This window comes from Macaca nemestrina, chromosome 18 (assembly GCF_043159975.1).
Source record: "Macaca nemestrina isolate mMacNem1 chromosome 18, mMacNem.hap1, whole genome shotgun sequence".
Lineage (NCBI taxonomy): Eukaryota > Metazoa > Chordata > Mammalia > Primates > Cercopithecidae > Macaca > Macaca nemestrina.
The window spans coordinates 15,588,311-15,610,559 of NC_092142.1; the positions used below are offsets into that span (position 1 = coordinate 15,588,311).

A 22,249-nucleotide genomic window follows, 5' to 3' on the forward strand; every position below is an offset into this window, starting at 1 on the left:
TGTAGTTAAGCAAGTACTCTAGAAATTATTCCTATGAAATCACACTTCTGAATATCCCCATTTTTTTTTGTTTATTCATCTGATCTTCAGTTAAAACTTGCTAGCAGAAAAGAGAATCAGGCTTCAAAAGTTGAACAAAAAGAGAAAGAAAAGCTTAAGCTGAGATTGTTTCTATTAATTTTTAAGTGAGAATTAGAAAAGTACTGGCATTACTAACTTTGGCCCTGGAATTCTATGATTTCGTGGACATCAGTGTTCTGCAGGAGCATAGTTTAAGAACCAGACAACAGGAGGAGGATATGACCATACAGTCACCCCTTGGTGTTCTCAAGGGATCGGTTCCAGGACCCTGCTTGGATACCAAAATCCGCCACCTACTCAAGTCCTGCGGTCTGCCCCGCAGAACCTGCAGACACGAAGAGTTGGCCGTCGGTATCCATGGGCTTCGCATCCCTCAATCACTGTACTTTCTCCCCGTAAGTGGACCTGTGCAGTTCTGATCTCAACTGTAATTATTAAAATTTGAAAGGCAAAACAAAACATCCATTTGAGTTGTCTTCCCTTCTCAAGCGTGCAGAGTAAATAAAGTAGCTCAGAGTTCAACAGAAGAGTGAAGCAACAGGCACGGTGACAGGTTCTCAACCGGATGACTACGGCTCACAAAGCCACAGCCAGGCTGCAGGAGGCATTTGGGCAAAGTGCTGATGATGTCTGTTTTTCCCCTTAGAGTCAATTCTAAAAAGCCAGCCTGCTTTTCTTCTTGAGAACAGCTTCATCTGCTTTGAAGAACACAGAATCCAAAGAGCAGCAGTTTTCACACTGTGCTTTCTGTGGAATCTTCAGGAAGCATGGAGAGGGAGGGAAAACCACATCTTCCATGCCACACTATTTTAAAGTAACAGGAGGTAGACAATATCCTTCTAGCAAATGTAAGTCACATACCTCTTTTGGGAATACAAATCACCATTTCATTATCTTGTTGGGACAAGCAGATGGTTGTGTCTGGAATCTCTGATACGATGTCAATCAACTCACAAACACCATATTCAGTGACATCCCAGTCCTTTGAGAAACACCTAGGTTTTAACAACAGAAGCGGATATGGAATGAGTAGTATCATTGGTAAAAGTACTACACGTTTTCTAAAAGAATGCTTAATAGAAATATTAGATAACGATTTAGAATTTGGGAGATGATAAAGTGTCTTAAAATATTTGCTTTCACTTCTGTTCATCAACTCACCAGTGATAAGCCTGTGAGAATTCTCTCACAATGACCTGTTTGCTGGCCTGGGATTTCAGAAGTTTCAGTAAATCCTGAGTAAAGCGTTTCACCTGGGCCCTGTGGGTAAGGGTCAGCAGACGTTTGGAGCCCATTCCAAGAATCTGCAAAGCAAATGGTTTATTTATACACATAAGACCTCAGCAGACAGCGACTTCCTTGCTGCTGGCTCACCCCCTCTTGGTAATAGCCACAGAGAATGACTCCCTTCATGTAGAATGTGTGCAATTTGAAATACATCTGAATCAACAAAATGTAGTTGGTCAAAAGGAACAAACGTCCAACCTCCTGAAACTCTTACTGTTTTTGGCCTGGCGCACCCTCTCCCAAATAGTCGTTGAGTATAGAAATGAAAAGTGTAATCTTTTGAAAAGAAAAGTCGTGAGTACAGAAATGAAAACTGTATTGGTTGTCCAGATAAATTGGTCTGCAAGTTTTTCAAGCTATTTTTAGTGAGTGGGAAGCTGTTAAAACACTGTGAGTTAACTGGCAAAGTCCTCATAGGATCCAGTGCTACACTCTAGCCCAGTAACTAGTCTCCGACTAGTTACTTTTAGAAGAAGGGTTAAGCCCTTGACTCTCACATAGGCACCAACATACAAGTACATGGCTATTCATGGCAGCTTCCTTGTAATCATGAACAATTCTGGAGAAAGCTGTGCTGGGATGAAGAAGGTGTACAGAGCTTAGAGGGAAAATACTCCTCAGTCCTCCAAGGAGTTCCTCTAAAACTGGAAACTAGTAGCTTTCTGAAAAATTGAGAAGCCGCCTTTGTGTGTTACTCCTTCCCTCTAAAGAAAGCTTTTAGAGGATGTTCTGCCCAGAACTGACTTCTTAGGAATATATTACTGTTTCCTTGATGGAGGCACCCAAAGCCATGGAGGAATATTCCTGCCTGTAAACAAGTAATCCTGTGACACGCCTTACCTGCAACACATGAGGCACTGCTTCTAATAACTCAATCAGCTTGGAGTATCCGTAGTCTGACACTCGGCACTGCTTTGCAAAATGATGGTGATAGGATGGGATGAAATGACTGATGGGTATGACACAAGATGGCTGGCTTTTCAGCAAGTCAATCACTTCTCTACTGAACTGGATCAGCTGGGGGTTACCTACAGGACTCTTCGAACGCAGAAGCCAAGGGTCTAGAGGAAAAACAACATGAATTAGACAGAAAGCACGGATTTCACCAGCTGAAAGGAGGGGAAATGGCCCTGCAGTCCTTGGCTTGAGTTCGATCATGGGGAAGCAGACGAAACCAAGCACAGTAGCTGCTTTACATCTCAGTTTCTATGTTCAGGTCTCACAGTCCAATAACTAGCTAGCCTAACTTATTCATGGGCTGTCAAATGCTATCCCACTAATCCTCAAAGTTCAGTGGCCAAAGTAAAGCAGAGTCTACTATAGTTTTATAGAAGTGAAAGTACACAAGAAGCTCCCAGTTTAGAAACTAGTTATATTTCCAAGATCCATCTGAAACTTGGTCATGTGGAACACACTTTCCCACAAAGTTATAAATGATCCTCAGGTAGGTAGCCCAGAAGAGCAAAATCAACCCACAGTGGAGCTGAAAATGTTACCCAGAAAACCACAGAAAGTGACAATGTTGTAAAATTAGCATGACATAAAACGGTGTAAGAAACAGGTTTTTGCACCATCTTGACTGCTTATATCTATTAAAAAGGTGTAAGTAATCATATGGAAATCTTTATAGAAAGGTGGAGAGGCTTGCTGGGCGTGGTGGCTCACGCCTGTCATCCCAGCACTTTGGGAGGTCGAGGTGGGCGGATCACGAGGTCAGGAGATCGAGACCATCCTGGCTAACACGATGAAACCCCGTTTCTACTAAAAATACAAAAAATTAGCTGGGCGTGGTGGTGGGCACCTGTAATCCCAGCTACTCAGGAGGCTGAGGAAGGAGAATGGCGTGAACCCGGGAAGCGGAGCTTGCAGTGAGCCGAGATCATGCCACTGCACTCCAGCCTGGGCGAGAGAGCAAGGTTCCGTCTCAAAAATAAATAAATAAATAAAATCTTTAAAAAGGTGGAGGCTTGCGGGCTCATGGCTTAGGAGTAAGGAGGAGCAGCATAATCTATGGCCCCTGAGGAGTCTAAGACAGAAGGAAAAGAAAGGAGGTATCCCATAAGAAGCCCAAGTAGAAACATTCCTAAGAGCAGGCTGACTCAGAGAGAATTCCTTGGTTATCCTCACCTTTTTTCCTGTAGGGTAAGGGAGGTGAGAGAAGGAAAAGAAGTGTTGGGGACAAAGAGAAGGAAGCGTGTGCGTATATATAGGTAGGCAACGTTAAGTGTTGTTCACAGGCAGCAGCCTTAGACATCCGCAACTCAGGACATGCCCATAACTCTGACACTCACCCAAGTCTAGGTCCAAATACTTTGGTCTTAAAGTCTTTTACATTTAAATTTATTTTCACATTTATCAAAGTCCAAAATGTGGACCAAAATGACTTTCAAAGGTAAATCTGCATTAAGTGGTATTTCCTTCAAATACCGGAAACTTTTTTTTTTTTTTTAAAGACAGTTTCAGCTGGGCGTGGGGGCTCACGCTTGTAATCCCAGCACTTTGAGAGGCCAAAGTGGGCACATCACGAGGTCAGGAGATCGAGACCATCCTGGCTAACACGGTGAAATCCTGTCTCTACTAAAAATACAAAAAAATTAGCCAGGCACGGTGGCAGGCGCCTGTAGTTCCAGCTACTCGGGAGACTGAGGCAGGAGAATGGCGTGAACCTGGGAGGCAGAGGTTGCAGTGAGCCGAGATGGCACCACTGCACTCCGGCCTGGGCGAGAGTGAGACTCCATCTCAAAAAAAAAAAAAGAAGGCTGGGCGCAGTGGCTCACGCCTGTAATCCCAGCACTTTGGGAGGCTAAGGTGGGCGGATCATGAGGTCAGGAGATCGAGACCATCCTGGCTAACAAGGTGAAACCCCATCTCTACTAAAAATACAGAAAAAAAAAGTTCGTTGGGCGTGGTGGCAGGTGACTATAGTCCCAGCTACTCGGGAGGCTGAGGCAGGAAAATCACTTGAACCCGGGAGGCGGAGGTGGCAGTGAGCCGAGATCACACCACTGCACTCCAGCCAGGTGACAAAGCAAGACTCCATCTCAAAAAAAGTAAATAAAAAATAAAACAAAGTCTAGTTCTGCCAACCCCTCAAGCATTTTAGAAGGAGTTTTCAAAAGATCAAAGGACACATCCATGGTGTTTTCACACTTGGCAAATTGTGCTGCTGTTTAAAATAAAAGCCAATAGCCTCCTCTGGTCTCACAGTGGACAGGCGGTAGCTCTAGGATAAAATACCTGACACCTACCAGTGTTGGGAGGCGGGGGCTTGTTGTGAATCCATTTAACCACTTTGATGCCATTCTGAGCAGTGGCAATGTTTACACCTGGAACACAGGTGATGAAGTGTTCTAAGGGAACACCTCCTTGGTTTTCTTGCACTACTTCTAGATCGCCAAACTCTGCAGTGTAACAATCTGGAAAGCTGAAACAGGAAAAAACGAAAAGGAAAGGTTAAATTAAAACAACAGAAAAGAAAGCGCTTGCTAAACAGAAGGCTTTGGTTTAATGTATGTGTTAATCATTTGTCTGAATGCCCACCACCAGGTTTGAAGGTTAAAATTAAGGACCCAGGGAGGCAAGCATGGTGGCACTGGCCTCTTTGATGCATTCTGATGGCATTTTCTGGGTACTTTTCCAGGACGGGGGTTAAAAATAAGGCAACTGGGCTCCAAGTCAGTTAACACGTCTGCTTCCACATCAGCAGGGGCTTGCAGGCCACTAAGTCCTGTGTCGGCCTTTGTATTAACTCTACTGTTGTGGCTCATGGAGTGGTTAAATGAACTTCTGAGGAATCCTCTTCTCTCACAAGTCTTGAAATGTATGCATATTTGAAGCTGTGTACTCTCAACACTTGTGGAGTTTTTGACTGCAGCACTTATGATACATCTCCCCGCTGTGGGAAGAAACTGCCCTCCTCACGTTTACATTTCTAAAATGTAGCGCACACACACATTTTCTTGTTGAAGTACTGAGTGAATGGATCCCATTTCAGATTACAGTCACGTGTTGCTTCGTGATGGGGGGATGTACTAAAGAAAGTGTTGCTGGGCAATTCTGTCATCTGAGAACATCATCAGGTGCACTCACACAAACCTAGATGCTGCGGCCCACTGCACACTTAGGCTGGTGCAGCCCATGGTTCCTGAGCTGCACATCTGGACAGCCTGATACTGTACTGCACACTGTGAGCAACTACAACACAATGGTATTTGTGTATCTAATCATCGAAAGGTACAGTGAAAATATGTGATCATAATCTTACGGGACCACTGTCCTACATACAGTCTATGGTTGGCCAAAATGTCGTTGTGTGGTGCATGACTGTACCTTGAGGGCTAAACACATGAGGATGAAGCATCGTATAGTACCTATTTGCAAAGAGGTGTGGGCAGAAAGGGCAGGCTTCCTATGAAAAGGAGAACTAGGGCATTATATCGACAAAGGCTTTGAGACGGTTCACCTCAATAAAGGCACGGTGCCCTCGTGGGTCTGGAGAAGACTGTGAACCTGGGGCGCAAATGTCTTCAAAGAAAGAATCACAAAAGGAATCTTGTAAGAGTCTGGATCAAATTCATGTTCGCTGAAAAAAAGAGAACACAATAGGAAGCTGACATTCCGCAGGGGTCTAAGATGTTCACAAGGTCATCCTAACATTCCACAATCTTATAGAAAAGAATTATTTCTAAAGGAAAACGAATGGCATACCTGAAATCCTTATTGGAACAATGCTGTCTGCAGACAGGCTCGTGATATTCTAACTCTTCAAATATAATTGGGCTGCAATTCGTGGAGGAGCCGTCGTGTGACTGGGAAGACCCTAAGGGGCTCTGGCGGGCCTGACTGCTGGGTAGGAGACACACCAGCCGTCCGTTTCCTTGTTCACGGATTGCAACCGTGTCTGTTAATTTATATAGATCTGACACATTCAACTTGTGTCCAAATCTAAAAGCAAGAGAAGAGAGACACTGACTTAGAAGGTTTTTCTTTGATTATACAGAAACACCCATCCTGTTTAAATAAAAAGCAATAACCAAGGATGGTTCCTCCATCTCTTCAAAGGTAAAACTGGAATAATTCCACTACAAATTCATTCACTAGCAAACCAGTGATGCTTGGTACTCCTGAGTCATCTGTGGCTCCGTCCATGACAATGCTCACATCATCTGGAAGCCACCCCTAGCCCCTTCCCAGTTTCTGTAAGTAACCTCACCGAATTCTCTGAGTTGGAAACCTCTCTCCATGCAGCTCCCCTCACTTCCAATTCTCTGTATTACTTCTCACCATCCCCACTCTCCTCTCTCAGGAGAATACGTGCTTTCCGTGACCCTCTCACCTCTCCTATGCCTCAACTGTGTGACCCACACACCCTGTGACACTGGACTCCCCAGTTTTCCTCCTGACCTGTATCTTTCCTACTTGGAACTTAAAAGCACTGGCCCTGGAGGCTGGCAGATTTGAGTTCACATCCTGACTCCACTTCAACCTGTGTGACCTTAGTCAAGTTCCACAACCAATCAGGGCCTCACTTTCTCCATCTGTAAAATGGGGTGATGACAGCACCTATCTCACAGGGTCGATGCGAGGATTAAGTGTGGTTAGGTCTGGACAGAACCTGGCTCATAGTAAGTGCTCAGTAAGTGTTCCTGGGTCTTCTCACTGCCTGACCAGTGGTTTCTTCCCAGTGTCCTACATGTACTCATATTCCCATCTACCAAACCAGCCCCTAGTCCTCTTCCACCTCCTAGAGAGACACACTCGCCCTTGTACTCTCACTCTCAATCTTGCACTCTCCCCTGTCCCTGTAATGGAAACATCCAGCTGCTCAGGAGCTGCTTCTGCTGTGTTACCCGCAAGTCTCTCAGCCCCTTCCCTCCAGGATTTTAGCCACAGGACTCTGTAGTGATGACTCAAAAGTTATCAGCAGTCTCTGCCTCATCCCCACACCTCATGCATTTCCTCATGGCCTTGGATCCCCCCATTCCTGATGTGCTCTCTTGGCACACATCCTGGGTGCTCGTCCACATCCCTGGCCCTGGTGGCACTCCATCCATTCCTGCCCTCTATTTCTCCTTCCCCCTCCCAACCTTATCTGCCCTCCAGTCTGTCCCAATCATCTTAAAGGCAAATGACTGCTCTATCTTCAGAGCCTGCTTCTCTCCCAAAGAAGCCCCTCGATGTGCAGAAGACTACGTGAACTCTCTACCCAGCTCCTCCAACGGCCCCTAAAACCTGCATGTCCAAAACCAAGACCAAAAACTTGCTGTACCTCCTGGCCATGCTTTATTTCCCTATTTCCAGTTTAACTGTGCAACCATCATCCCAGTCACACAAAGCCAAACACTCAGAATCAAAATGATCCCTCCCTTTTACCTTGCTTGCTACGTAAAACTAGTTACTCTGGCCACAGGTGGTGGCTTGTGCCTGTAATTCTAGCACTTTGGGAGGCCGAGGTGGGAGAATCGCTTGAGGCCAGGAGTTCAAGACCAGCCTGGGCAATGTAGCAAAACTCCCTCACTACAAAAATTAAAAAATATTAACTGGGCAGGATGGCGGATGCCTGTGGTCCCAGCTACTCAAAAGGCTGAGATGGAAGGATCATCTGAGTCCAGGAGTTTGAGGCTGCAGTGAGCTAGGGTCGTGCCACTGCACTATAGCCTGGGTGACAGACTGAGACCCTGTCTCAAAAAAAATTTTTTTTAATAAAAAGAAATTAGTTACCCACTCCAGTTTCAATGACATTTGACATTTCTGTAACATCGAGTTCTGTCCCAACAGTGTCTGCTCCGAATTTGGACTGATGTAGCACTTTCCCCCCTGCTTCCTTCTCTCCCCTGTTCGTGCCCTCTCAGACACCACTGCTACGAGAAGAGTCTTCCTGCAGCATGGTTCCCGTCACCACACCTTTCCCCTCCCCTCCTTCCTCCAGCACTTCAGTGGCTCCCTACTGCCCATGGGATAATGGTCAAGTTCCTTGTTTTTCCCCTCCTTGGTGTTCTCAAAGCCTTTCTTCCTCCTTTCCAATCAGTTTTCTTCACTGTCCATGAGGATTCATGAGCATTTTCTCTTCCCGCTAAACATAAGCTCCTCAGGTACAAGACCTAAGTCTTGCCCAGTTTTGCCTTCTCTGCAGTGCCTAGGTCTTGCACTTACTAGTCCTTGCTAAGCATCTACTATGGGCTGGGTGCTTAAGATACAGTATGAGGGCAGAGCCAGTCCCTGCTGTCCTGGAGCTCATAGTCTAGTGCTTAAAAATGCTCATCCAATAAATATTAAAACTTGGCCAGGCGCAGTGGCTCACACCTGTAATCCTAGCACTTTGGGAGGCTGAAGTGGGCAGATCACTTGAGGTCAGGAGTTTAAGACCAGCCTGGCTAATATGGCGAAACTCTGTCTCTACTAAAAATACAAAAACTTAGCAAGGCTTGGTGGCACATGCCTGTAGTCCCGGCTACTCGGGAGGCTGAGGCACGAGAATCACTTGAACTTGGGAGGCAGAGGCTGCAGTGAGCTGACACTGAGCCACTGCACTCTAGCCTGGGCAACAGAGCGAGACTCTGTCTCCAAAAAAATTGGAAAAAAAAACCCCAAAAACAAAAACCTAAAACTACTCAATTAGGGGAAAAATAAGTACAGCATTGAGGACCAAAGGTCTAACTTTGTTAAAAATAAAAGATATTTTAAAACTGTCTGCTAAACATTCATTGACGTGTAAATCTGAATGCCAGTGTCTCTGTCTCCTCTCCTCTACCAGGCTGAAGCTCCTCAAGACTCATTACCATGGTTTTGTGCGTGCAAGTCACCCATCAGTACTTGACTGGACAAGGCAAAAATATACCTAACTTACTTTTTTTCATAGATATCCGTAAATTTAAACAGAGGCAGGCAACAGGCAGGGGCATCCTGAAGAACAGACATTGTTTCTGCACTGTAAGACAGAAGTTTGATTAGGGAACAGACCATTGCCTCCATATTACAAGTTGTATAAACAGAGTTCATAAAACTAACACAGTGCATATGCAAAATAAATTTACCGATTGCTGGTATGTCAGAATTTATTTTCCAGAAGAGTCTAAAGAAAGGATTTTAGGGACAAGGTAATGAAAGAAGATTACGTTACACACTAGAATTGGTATCAATCACAGGGTTTTCCACACCAGTGGAGCAGAAAGGCATGATTAACTCAAAAGGGAGAAGGGCTTAAGTATCTCCTGCCATACTGCAGTTTGTTAGATATATGCGACTGACGTTCCCATAGATAAGGATACGCAACTGAATACAACATAACCTCAACTATGGTTTTAAAACACCAAGAGGCACCAAAAAACACTCAAAGGGAAAAAATCCAAATAAAACAAAAAGAAAATGCCAAACTGTTAAGTGCAATTGACTTTGAGCCATACGAATGTGGATGGTTTTCTTCCCGTACTTCTTTTATGTTTCTAAACTTTCCAAATTTTCTTCAATAAGCATCATTTTTATTCTAAGAACAACAACAATAAAAAACCATAACTTGTAATTTAAGTAATAGTGAAGTACAAGTTAGAGAAAAGATCTCTGATTATCCAAGGAGACATTCAGGAGTGGGTCCTGTTTTACCAGCCTCCCCAAAACAGGGAGACCCAAAGAAGTATCACATCTTACTATGAGTAAAACCATCACCAGATGCTTGAGACTGATATAGTCTTAAGGCAGACTTATGGCACTGGGTATCTATTTGACACTAAGGACATGTCTGCAAATGGAGAGCTTGAAGATTTGTAATCTGGTCTTTATACACAAATCTACTTTCTACTAAGATCTGAAGGTAATACTTCAGACTTTTCAGGTTTATAAACTTTTATTGTAGGGGCCTACTATTTTTAGAACCTGCTTAAACATGCTGCATATTATTTTACTCCCAAATGCCTGTCAAGTTTAAGCTGTATTCCGCCTTTGATTAATGACTTAGAAGAGTCAAATGGCTTGTTTCTAACTCTATCAATGTAGAATAAGCATTATTCCACATGCAGTCATCACAAGAGGGGTGGGAATGTGAGTGAATCTATTTTTATTATCTCTAAAACTGTTTCTGGGTCAAATGTTATTTCCTGAAATAAACAGCTTGCTTGTTTCTTACCTCAGTAAAGAGAGTGATTTGCTGGCAGCTCCGGTGGCAAGTGAGACCAGGATCTTTTTGCTGCCAATTTTGTATCTGTGGAGGCTATTCACTGCACCAATCGCATCTTGTAAGTTTTCCATTTGCACAACAGCCTTGAGCTGATAATCTGTATGGGGGCTGAGCTCAACACTTTTCACCTGCAACAGGAAAAGGGCAAACTGAACGCTATGTCCGCCCAGAACCCTGTCGTCTTAAAACTGAAGGTGAACCATGAAGGAACACGTTTGTGGACTGCAGTGCTTCCATGAAGGAATATGTCTGAACTCTGCTCTTCTGCTGACCAGGACGTAAGTGAGCGAGCATGGGATGACCTTCAGAGATATCACACTGGCCCGGCCTGTGTGCTCTGGCACACACAGGTTTCCAAGGCAGGCTCAGAGGCCAACACATGGGAAGAGTCTTTGGGGTCTTTTCCAGACTCTACAAAACCCAGGGCATGGCCATTTTTAAGAATCTACTAAAAAAGTGCATTTTTAGCAAAACTGCACTTAAAAAAGGAGTCAAATATAGTAAGACATAAACAAGACCAGCCAACATTTTAGAATCCTACCTGTATTTCAGCAGGAAGAGCTAACTAAAATCCATCAATGTTTTACTTATCAAATTGTCTTTTTTTTTTTTTTCCTTCTGAGACAGAGTCTCACTCTGTCGCCCAGGCCAGAAAGCAGTGGTGCGATCTCAGCTCACTGCAACCTCTGCTTCCCATGTTTAAGCGATTCTCCTGCCTCAGCCTCCTAAGTAGCTGCGACTACGGGCATGCACCACCACGCCCGGCTAATTTTTTTTTTTTTTTTAAAGTAGAGACGGGGTTTTCACTCGCCAGGCTGGTCTGAAACTCCTGATCTCAGGTGATCTGCCCACCTCGGCCTCCCAAAGTGCTGGGATTACAGGCATGAGCCACCACGCCTGGCCACAAATTGCCATTTCAATTTCTGCTTAAGACAAGAGCTTCTCACTGCTAGGTGTCTTGCTCTCTGAGGCTATACTGTAAAAACTGGATTTATAGCACCACTCTGAGCAGACCAAAGGGAAAAGGAAGGAGGAGTTCAAACTTGTTCAGTCACACTTCCATCCTGGCTGTGGTTATGTATATCAAATTAGGTCCTCTTGACTAGAAACTCCATCAAAGAGTATAACAAAGCAAGCACAAGAGGGAAAAAGTTACCTTGCCATGCCTGGCAAATGCTTCCTGCAGGAGCTGCTGCAGCTCCTTCCGGGATAATCTGTAGTCTATGTTGCTGACTTGGACATCAGCACCATTTGCAAATGGGTCTGGGCAGTCGGCTCCGCTGCTTGAATTTGCAATGTTGAAAGCAAGCGGGGATGCTCTGTTTAAAAGGTTTGGAGACATACTCCTGCTTAAAACACACATATTAAGATTATTTTTAAAAACTGTTCTGTATATTTAGATTTCATCATTTAGGCTTTATTTGAAACTATATACAGAAGCAGCTTTCCCACAACACAACCAAACCAAACATTTGGTTTTCAAATCTGTTTTTAATCTTTTTTTTTTTTGAGACAGAGTCTCGCTCTGTCACCCAGGCTGGAGTGCAAAGGCACGATCTCGGCTTATTGCAACCTCCACCTCCTGGGTTCAAGCAATTCTCCTGTCTCCGCCTCCCCAACAGCTGGGACTACAGGCATGCACCACTACACTCAGCTAATTTTTTGCATTTTTAGTACAGATGGGGTTTCCCCATGTTAGCCAGGCTGGTCTTAAACTCCTGACCTCAAGTAATCCACCTGCCTCAGCCTCCCAAAGGGCTGGGATTACAGGCATCAGCCACTGTGCCCAGCTGTGTTTTTAATCTTAAATACACACTGACTTCAGACATTGTCAAAAGTACTATCTACTGACCCCTAATTACTGCCAATCAACATCAAATATTCTTCCTTTGGGTTAAAGCTAAAGGCAGGAATCAGAGGCAGTCCTAATGAATTAACCCTCTGCTTTGTGCATTATCCTTAGGAAATCACCCTGTGATACCAATTTAAGGCGTTTAACTTTCTCGGTGGCTCTGAAAGAGTTAAAAGTTCTTGCTCGCATGTTGCAGTTCTTTCTGCACAGAAGGAAAACTTTTATGTGGCTTTTTAGAAGTAATTTTATATATCCATGTCACTTTTTTTTTTTTTTGAGACGGAGTCTCACTCTTGTCACCCAGGCTGGAGTGCAGTCATGCGATCTCAGCTCACTGCAAGCTCCACCTCCTGGGTTCACACCATTCTCCTGCCTCAGCCTCCTGAGTAGCTGGGACTACAGGAGCTCGCCACCATGTCTGGCTAATTTTTTTGTATTTTTAGTAGAGACAGGGTTTCACCATGTTAGCCAGGATGGTCTTGATCTCCTGACCTCGTGATCCGCCTGCCTCGGCCTCCCAAAGTGCTGGGATTACAGGTGTGAGTCACCGCGCTCGGCTGATCCACAGTCACTTTCTACAGTGATCTGCCACCAACTCAGCAGAACAAACACAATGCTAAAAAGAGCTCATGGGAATGCAACACAGCCTTATGGCTTCTCTGTCTCCCAAGCCTCAAGAATTCCTTAGTGTGAGAGATAGTGATAGATAATTACTATAGTTTACAGAAAACGTCACTTCTCAAACAGCTTCCGATACGGTGCCGTATTAATAAGAACCACCAATGCATGGCTGCTTTGGGCTTTTTCCTCAACACAGTGAATACAGGGACATCTCAACATGCCTCCCAGCACTGGCCAGGGACTCTCCAACAGGCTTCTCTTTCTCACCTCTGCTTGCCACAATTTCCAGATGGAAGAAGAAGAAATCATGAAAGCATTGTCCCTAAATGTTAACGACGATTACCTGAGGAGAGGGGAACTGGCAGAGGAGGGATGGGAGACTTACTTTGTGCATTTCAGTACTATCTGAATTCTTTTCAACAAACATACTATTTCATAATCCTTCCTATTACATGTAACCACCCCCACGGGTCAAGAAGCCAGACTCACCTAGAAGACCAAGACTGAGATGCGAGCAGAGGACTGACTTGCCTGGATGCAACTAACTTGCTAAAAGCAGACGGATAACTCACTTGGAATACAGTCTCCTCTTTATCTTTTTTCTCTACAGGAGAACTGGTAACACTTCGGGCACTGAGGTTCTCTTTTCTAACAGAAGGGGAAAATTGAACGGAAAAGGTCATATGTCTTCCTTCACATTCAAGCAGCAGCTATGAGAAAGAGTAGTTTCACATACTTCTGACTGGTTTTGTAAACAGGTTCTGCCACCCCCGAGTTTTTCGGCGTCGGCACTGCAGCACTTGAGTTACCGTGAGCGGGTACTACCAGCCTCAGGTGACCTTGCTGCTGCTCACTGTTTCTATGACCAGTTTTTGACTCCATGCGGCACAGCTCCTTCAAAGACACAAGCACAGTGGGGTTTAAATTTTAAGTACCCAAGATTTGTTAGAGCTTTTACAGAAAACGATTGACTCTGAGTATCATTTGAAACACTGAAATCAAAAAGGGACACGCCAAAAGCAAGCAGGCACGTAAAACACAGAAACGAAGAAACCAAACCTACCATAAACTTCAGAAAGCAAGAGGTATCAAAATTACCTGTAAACTTTTAACATTTGTATTTTTTGTAGTAGATCCAGAATTTGCCTGTGACCCTTTTCCAGGCGTGGCTTTGGCACTGGAAGATTGTTCACTTGCATCTTTGATGAGGCACAATTTTGGATTCTTAAGTTTTTTGGGAGACTTCACTTTATCAGCAATTGCATTTGAACTCTTTGTTTCACAGAGTTCTCTATTTTTTGGAGTAAATGACACAATGATCCTATTACCAAAGACATCTTCGTTTTCCATTCGCTTCTGAGCGCGCTCTGCACTATCTTGGTTTATGAAGCGGAGAATTGCACTGCAGCCTGTGATACTCAGCACTTTCCCACCACAATTATCGGACAGGCGTCTGAGCCTGTTGCTGACGCTCTTGCCATCTTTATTTGCTGGTAGGTTATAAACATAGAGCAGAGTGTGGCACTGCTAATACAGAGGAAAGAAGTGTTACATCAGGTTAACTCAAGGGCACACATTCAATTTCAAAATAAGAACAATGGGTGACCTCGAAACTTCAGTTAACAACTTTGGAGAGGAGGTGACAGTGATTTTAGAGGGGGGAGGGTAAATCATATAGTGTTGACAAAGTAGCCGAATATTGTTTTAAATAATATGCTTTAGCTGGGCATGGTGGTGCATGCCTGCAGTCCCAGCTACTCAGGTGGGAGGATTAACCTGAGCCCAGGAAGACTGAGGCTGGAGTGACTGTGCCACTGCACTCCACTCTGAATGGCAGAGCGAGACACTGTCTCAAAAAATAAAAATAAAAAATAATATGCTAGGCACAGAAGTCTGTATACTGTATGATTCCACTTCTATAAAGTGTCCAGAAAATACAAATCTACAGAGACAGAAAGATTAGTAGTGCCCGGGAGTGGGGAAGGGGATTAACTATAAATTAGCATTAACAGATCTTACTGAGGTGATGAAAATATTCTAAAATTGTATAACTCAATTTACTAAAAATTACTGTACACTTAAAAGAGCAGAATTTTGTACTACGTAAATCATATCTCGATGAAGTTGTTTTTAAATGTCTATTTATTCGGCAGGCCCGCTGAATAATAATTTATAAAGTTAGAGCCAGAAGCTAAGCAGGGTCGGTCCTGGTTAGTTTTTGCATAGGAGAATGCCTGGGAATACTGGGTGCTATAGGCTTAAGTAAAAAAAAAATTTTTAAATACCCAACAACTTAGAGCCTGTTCAGCTACAACAGCAGGTTGCCAGTAGTCAGGCTGCAAGTTCTATTTGGCAGTGGGTAGTCATAATTCTTCCAGATAAATTGAAATGTATGTATTAAGAAGTAGAACTTGGCCTGGCACGGTGGCTTATGCCTGTAATCTCAGCACTCTGGGAGGCCAAAGCGGGTGATCACCTGAGGTCAGAAGTTCGAGGCAAGCCTGGCCAACACAGTGAAACCCCCTCTCTACTAAAAATACAAAATTAGCCAGGCATGGTGGCGGGCACCTGTAATCCCAGCTACTCGGGAGGCTGAGGCAGGAGAATCAATTGAACCTGGGAGGCGGAGGTTGCAGTAAGCTGAGATCACGCCACAGCACTCCAGCCTGAGTGACAGTGTTTCAAAAAAAATTTTTTTTAAATAAGAATAAGAATATTTTAAAAAGCAGAACCATTAAAGCACCAGGAGAAAACTTAAGATAATTATATAAAGGGTTAAATCCAGAAACAATAAGAGAAATCACTAACAACAGGCAAAGGATGTGAACAATTTACAGAAGAAATGAAGAGCAAACAACAATAATCATAAAATGATATTTTGCACTGTTACATTTTAATTTAAAAGCCAATTATAAGATGATGCCGTTTTTCACTTACTGGCCTGGCAAACATTTAAAACAGATACTTTCATGACTGTAAATTAGTACCACCTTCCTGGAGGACGACACATATCTTGATAGTAAAATTCTAACCCGGAACTTTTAAGCCTTGGAAATTACCCTATGGTATGTCAGCCCAGGAGCCTAAAGATATAAATTACCTTGCTGGAAATGGTAAAACAAAACAAAACAAAACACAAAACTGGGTATAAACAAAATGTCCACTAACAGGTAGACTGGTTAAATAAAGACCAGCCATACAAGTACTTTTCAAACCAAAATTCTGGTTTTTAAAATGTGGCAGATTGATATTAATATACATTAACACGAAAAGACAGCCAAGCTCTGACATAAAGTTTTTTTCCAAAAGCCACAGAACACCATATATGTGACACATTTTTAAAATCTGGAGGGTAATACCAAAATATTAACAGTGGTTACTTCTGGAGGGTAGAATTGCGGGGTTTTCACTTTCCACATTTCTAAATATTGTGTTTTGTTTTTACAATGATCATACCATACTTTTTTTATTTTTATTTTTTGAGACAGAGTCTACTCTGTCACCCAGGCTGGAGTGCAGTGGTGCGATCTCGGCTTACTGCAACCTCCACTTTCCAGGTTCAAGTGATTCTCCTGCCTCAGCCTCCCAAGTAGCTGGGATTACCAGTGCCCGCCACCACACCCGGCTAATTTTTGTATTTTTAGTAGAGATGGGGTTTCGCCATGTTGGCCAGGCTGGTCTCAAACTCCTGACTTCAGGTGATTTGTGATCTGCCCACCTCAGCTTCCCAAAGTACTGGGATTGCAGGCGTGAGCCACCTCACTCGGCCCACACCATACTTTTCTAATCAGAGGCTTTTCTTTTTATTTGCAGGGTACTGACCAATTATTAACAAAATCTACACTTTTCCTATTACACCTGGGACTCAAAACCCAGGCAGTACCAATATATGTTTAATTTATTAAAATTAAAGGAACAGACTAAAGAACATAAAAATAAATGTAATTTAAATTATCACTCTAGTGGATGGGAAAAAAACATCCAGCAAGACTAAATGTTTTGAACTATCAAAACTTTTTTTTTTTTTTTAAACCATAAAGAATAAGAATCTCCAAAGTGGGCAAGTTCTTACCTAAAACACTACATTTACTTTTTTTTTTTTTTTTTTTTTTTGAGACAGTGTCTCGCTCTGTCGACCAGGCTAGAGTGCAGTGGCACGATCTCAGCTCACTGCAACCTTCACCTCCCGGGAAAAAAACACTGTATTTACTTTAAGGTCTTCAAAGTTAGAAAAGTGAGCATCAAACAGAAGCAGAAGGGAATATAACTACAGCCAAGTGACTAAAAACAAATAATGACAAAGGTGAGTTAGGAAAGAGCCTCAAAAGATGAAGGTGAGGCCTGTGTATGTTTACTCCCTGGGTAAGCCTCTGGTGTCCACAACTCTGAACTGTCCATAGCATGAGTTTCATCTTAGACCAGACAAAGGGCTTCTTGGGTATCAGGGGACACGGGGGACTAACAGGCAAGTGCCGGAATCAGGACACCCGGGGCCCACTCTCTTAACTGCTGCAATCACCGATGACCCATTTACTTTTTCTAAGAGCTGATTTTTTCCTCCATTAAATGAGGACTTTGCATGAGATCATTTCTAACGTACTTCTGTAACTCTCAGTTATTAAGTTACATGGGAAGACTGCATTTAATGTATGGGATTGCTCACTCTCCTGGATCACCCACACCATGGCTACTTCTCCATTATCATTATTTCTTTCAGAGTTACACACATATTTGCCAAACAGCTTAAACACAGCTCAGCACTGCAATAAGCATTCTTATCCCAAGTCAAGTCTATCGGAAATGCTAGTCCTGGAAACGTGCTCACACCCTCCCAGTATATGGCTTAAACAGGCCACACACAGGTGGAGCAATAACCACTCCTGCTAATTGTGCCCATGCACCACAGGGAATGCACAATAGAAAGCACAGTCTCAGAGGCCCGCTGAAGCTTAAGGATTAAATACCGAAAAAAATGTACAATGACTCCACTTATTTGGCGCCAACCACACAAGTATGTGAGAACCCTTGCCATATTCTCTACCCATAATACTTGCAAGCGAAAAGAATAATGACTTTTAATCTGTTATTTCTATCCACCTGACACAAAACACTGTTAGCTTTGAAGACACTGGCAAGTTGGGAAGGTAAATCTACAAGTCAATTTCACATGGTATTTTGAAATAAATAAAAGCAAACTTCATACATACCAATTCTCTGTATATTTGTAAGAGAAGAACTGAAGGTTTCTAAGCCTTACTTCAAAATCTAACCCACCTCTTACAAAGAACAGCCCCCTCTGGGCCTGGCAACCCCCTTATTATGGGCTTTCGGCCTCCACAATGTAATATTGGAAAATGGCAAAAAAACGCAAACCCACTTACTGGCATTTTTAGTGGTAACCTGGGGGGCAAGTCGGAAATGAACTCTTCAAATCTGATCAGCTCGTTAGCATGATGCAGCAGTGCTTCTGAGGCCTGGTTTTTATGGACCAAAATAATGTGGAAACCATGCCTGTGTCTCAGGTCACTAAGTTCCAATGCAAAATTGACATCAGCTGAAAGAAAAGGTACAGACCAACCCCATCCCCAAACATTAGAAACACTTGACAAAGACAGACAACTCTATTGACACCCACTGAGAAGAAAGGAAAGGCTGGACTATATTCAAAATTTCTTCCCCCATTTCTTAGGAAAGAAACACGTTTCGCAGCAGAAGAATGTAAGACAATCTTATCAAAAGAATTCCAAGACACATATGCTACTTTCAGTATTAAAAGGGAGCAAATACTATGGTGGGGAGACTCAAATTTGAAATTTATCTTAAACTTTAAAAATTAGTAATACTGAGCACAAGGTAAAAAAAAAAAAAGGAAGAAGGCCGGGCGCGGTGGCTCAAGCCTGTAATCCCAGCACTTTGGGAGGCCGAGGCGGGCGGATCACAAGGTCAGGAGATCGAGACCACAGTGAAACCCCGTCTCTACTAAAAATACAAAAAAATTAGCCGGGCGCGGTGGCGGGCGCCTGTAGTCCCAGCTACTCAGGAGGCTGAGGCAGGAGAATGGCGGGAACCCGGGAGGCGGAGCTTGCAGTGAGCCGAGATCACGCCACTGCACTCCAGCCTGGGCAACAGTGTGAGACTCCGTCTCAAAAAAAAAAAAAAAAAAGGAAGAAAAAAAAAATCACATTTTTCTTTAATAAACCTGGTCCCGGCCAGCCGCAGTGGCTCACACCTGTAATTCCAGCACTTTGGGAGGCCAAGGAGGGTGGATCACCTGAGGTCGGGAGTTTGAGACCAGCCTGACCAATATGGAGAAACCCCATCTCTACTAAAAATACAAAATTAGCTGGGCATGGTGGCGCATGCCTGCAATCCTAGCTACTTGGGAGGCTGAGGCAGAAGAATCACTTGAATCTGGGAGGCGGAGGTAGCGGTGAGCCTTGCAAGATTGCACCATTGCACTCCAGCCTGGGCAACAAAAGCAAAACTCCATCTCAAAATAAATGAATAAAATACAAATAAAAAATAAACCTGGTCCCACAATAACTCAAGTTCCAAGGAGGAAACACAGAAATCTACCTAGACCCAATTTTTTTCTAAACAGTTCTCAACAATAATCATAAACATGTCTCATGCACTTCAGCCTCTTTGGGGATACGTTTTACTTTCGCATGTTTCTGGCTTCTGTGATAATTTCCCATGCAGTGAGTTTAGCTGAAGTTAGCAGATGTTTCTGTACTTACTTGACACAAGAACCACTGTGGCTGGAGCAGTGTGGGTATTTGCAAACCTGCGGAGACTCTGCCGCAGTTTATCATCAGCGGCATTCTTTGCAGTCGCATTGATGTGGGCAACGGTTACCTGCATTAATTTATAATAAGGGTGAATAAGCAGGAGCTGAGGCTAGAAAACTGCTACACATTCTGCCCATATTTTTTATTTTTTTTTAAATTTTATTATACTTTAAGTTCTGGGGTACGTGTGCAGAACGTGCAGGTTTGTTACATAGGTATACATGTGCCATGGTGGTTTGCTGCACCTATCAACCCATCATCTAGGTTTTATGCCCCACATGTATTAGGTATTTGTTCTAATGCTCTTCCTCCCCTTGCCCTAACCCCCTGACAGACAGACCCCAGTGTGTGTTGTTCCCCTCCCCATGTCCATGTGTTCTCATTGTTTAACTCTCACTTATAAGGTGAGAACATGCACTGTTTGGTTTTCTGTTCCTGCATTAGTTTGCTGAGAATAATGACTTCGAGCTTCAACCATGTCCCTACAAAGGACATTATCTCATTCTTTTTTATGGCTGCATAGTATTCCATAGTGTGTATGTGCCACATTTTCCTTATCCAGTCTATCATTGATGTCTGCCCATATTTTAATAAGTAATTCTTGATAAAAAAAAATTCTTATTACTATTAGGAATGGTAAAAAAATTACAACCAGATCTCAGTAATCTCAACATTGGTTCTCGATATGAACTAACTGGGTCTGTGACTAACCCTGCTCTCATCTCCAATCTTCTGTTTTTGCATTTCTTTCATCCTCTTTTCAGAAAATAAGTAGAAAATAGGAAGTGAAATTTGAACTCAGTTAAATTTGCTCTAATAGCTTCTGCCAACAATTTGGAAGTGGTAGAGATCAGATAAATGACTAAAATAATACTTAAGGCTGTGTTGCATGTCATCTGTCTATGGTACCCATGCAAGCTTGTGCAACCCACCTTATTTTGTTGTTTTCTGTTTTGTTTTGTTTTAGGCTTTTAGTAGCCTGAAGCCATGGTTTTTAGTTTCTGTCTCTACTAATAAGCAGAAAAGAGAGATAAGGAAGGTGCTTTACTAGCCCAACCAGAAACAGTAACTGAGAATCCATGATTGTATTGTCTCCCTTGGACACCTCTGGATGGCTTTCAGAATCTGGGGCTAGGTGGTGGAGACAGGAGGGAGGATATCCCCTAAGGGAGCTAAAATGCATTTATTTTTGTTATAACTATCAGGTTCACATGTAAGTCTCCAAAGGAAGGAAAGGTTAATTTTGAGAAAGGTTAATTTCTCAAAAGTAATTTTGAGAAAGGTGCCTTAGGCACCTGCAATACACAATAATAACTTGCTGGTTTTTGTAAAGAACATGGGTATATCATTTTAGACAAGCAATATGGGCTATCAATAGAATTAACTGTCTAAAAGTCAAAAGACCTGATTTCTAGTTTCAGCTTAAAAACACAGACTCTTGGGGTCAGACAAATCTAGATTCATATCCTTGCTCTTCCTGGCCAAGTGATCTTAAAGAAGTTTCTTCACCTCTTAGGGCCTCAGTTTAATTTGTAAATTGTAAATAATATATTCTGCGTGCCTGGTTCAAACAGCAGTAATGAAAATCAAAGGAAATAATACATATATAACCATTATACCAGTATAGAACTAAAGTATAAATTAGGGAGCATAACGGAAAGATAAGAATGATTAAATTATTTCTAGTACTTTGGAAGTGGTCTTTTGCTAATTTATTTGAAAACTTGGTACAAATGCATTATCATTAAACAAATTTTCAATCAGAATTCCAAAAAAACAAAAACAAAAACAAAAACCCATACATGTACAGCACTTTGAGAGGCCAAGGCAAGAGGACTGCTTGATCCCAGGAGTTTGAGATGAGCCTCCACCACCTAACTCCAGATCCTGAAAGCCATCCAGGGGTGTTCAAGGGAGAGAATACAGTCATGGGTTCTCAGTTTGTTTCTGGTTGGAACATAGGGAGACCTGTCTCTACAAAAAATAAAAAATGAGCCGAGCATGACAGCGTGCATCTGTGATCCTGGCTACTTGGGAGGCTGAGGTGGGAGGATCACTGGGGTCCCAGGGTTCGAGGCTGCAGTGAGCCATGACTGCGTCACAGCACTCCAGCCTGGGTGACACTTAAGACTCTGTCTCAAAACAAACAAACATCTGCTTATTCCTCTACTATAGATTAAAATTATTACTTTTTTTTTTTTTTTTTTTACCTGGCAATTATTTAGCTCTTGAATAACTTCCTTGTTTTCTTTACTGATGTCACACACACAGATAAATTCTGCTTCTCTGTGGCCTTTAAAAAACTTCTCACGGATTCTTTGCACAACAGCAGTTGCTGACCGGCCAGAGGGAACGGAGCAGTTTTCAATATCCCAAAAAACTCCAATGGGAGGTAAATTTTCTAGCACCTGTCCAGCTACTGCAACTTCTGGTGACCCTTAAGAAATG

General features: G+C 43.0%; 1 protein-coding gene across 5 annotated transcripts in view; it reads right to left on the reverse strand.

Moving 5' to 3' along the window:
- The window catches only part of MARF1 (meiosis regulator and mRNA stability factor 1), a 48,230-nt gene that overhangs the window by 16,000 nt on the left and 9,981 nt on the right, over positions 1 to 22,249 (reverse strand). Inside the window, exons 5-19 of one of the 5 annotated variants that reach the window (XM_011717387.2) lie at positions 22,012 to 22,238; positions 19,751 to 19,868; positions 18,392 to 18,564; positions 14,109 to 14,534; positions 13,747 to 13,904; positions 13,500 to 13,658; positions 11,694 to 11,886; positions 10,487 to 10,665; positions 9,215 to 9,295; positions 6,076 to 6,312; positions 5,831 to 5,950; positions 4,617 to 4,792; positions 2,209 to 2,429; positions 1,243 to 1,385; positions 943 to 1,076 (exon numbers count right to left, since the gene is read on the reverse strand). In XM_011717387.2, the coding sequence (XP_011715689.2) occupies positions 943 to 1,076; positions 1,243 to 1,385; positions 2,209 to 2,429; positions 4,617 to 4,792; positions 5,831 to 5,950; positions 6,076 to 6,312; positions 9,215 to 9,295; positions 10,487 to 10,665; positions 11,694 to 11,886; positions 13,500 to 13,658; positions 13,747 to 13,904; positions 14,109 to 14,534; positions 18,392 to 18,564; positions 19,751 to 19,868; positions 22,012 to 22,238 (2,745 nt within the window). Of the gene's footprint in view, positions 1 to 942; positions 1,077 to 1,242; positions 1,386 to 2,208; positions 2,430 to 4,616; positions 4,793 to 5,830; positions 5,951 to 6,075; positions 6,313 to 9,214; positions 9,296 to 10,486; positions 10,666 to 11,693; positions 11,887 to 13,499; positions 13,659 to 13,746; positions 13,905 to 14,108; positions 14,538 to 18,391; positions 18,565 to 19,750; positions 19,869 to 22,011; positions 22,239 to 22,249 lie in introns of all 5 variants that reach the window. The other 4 variants (XM_071084162.1, XM_011717386.2, XM_011717385.2 and 1 more) reach the window with 4 other exon arrangements.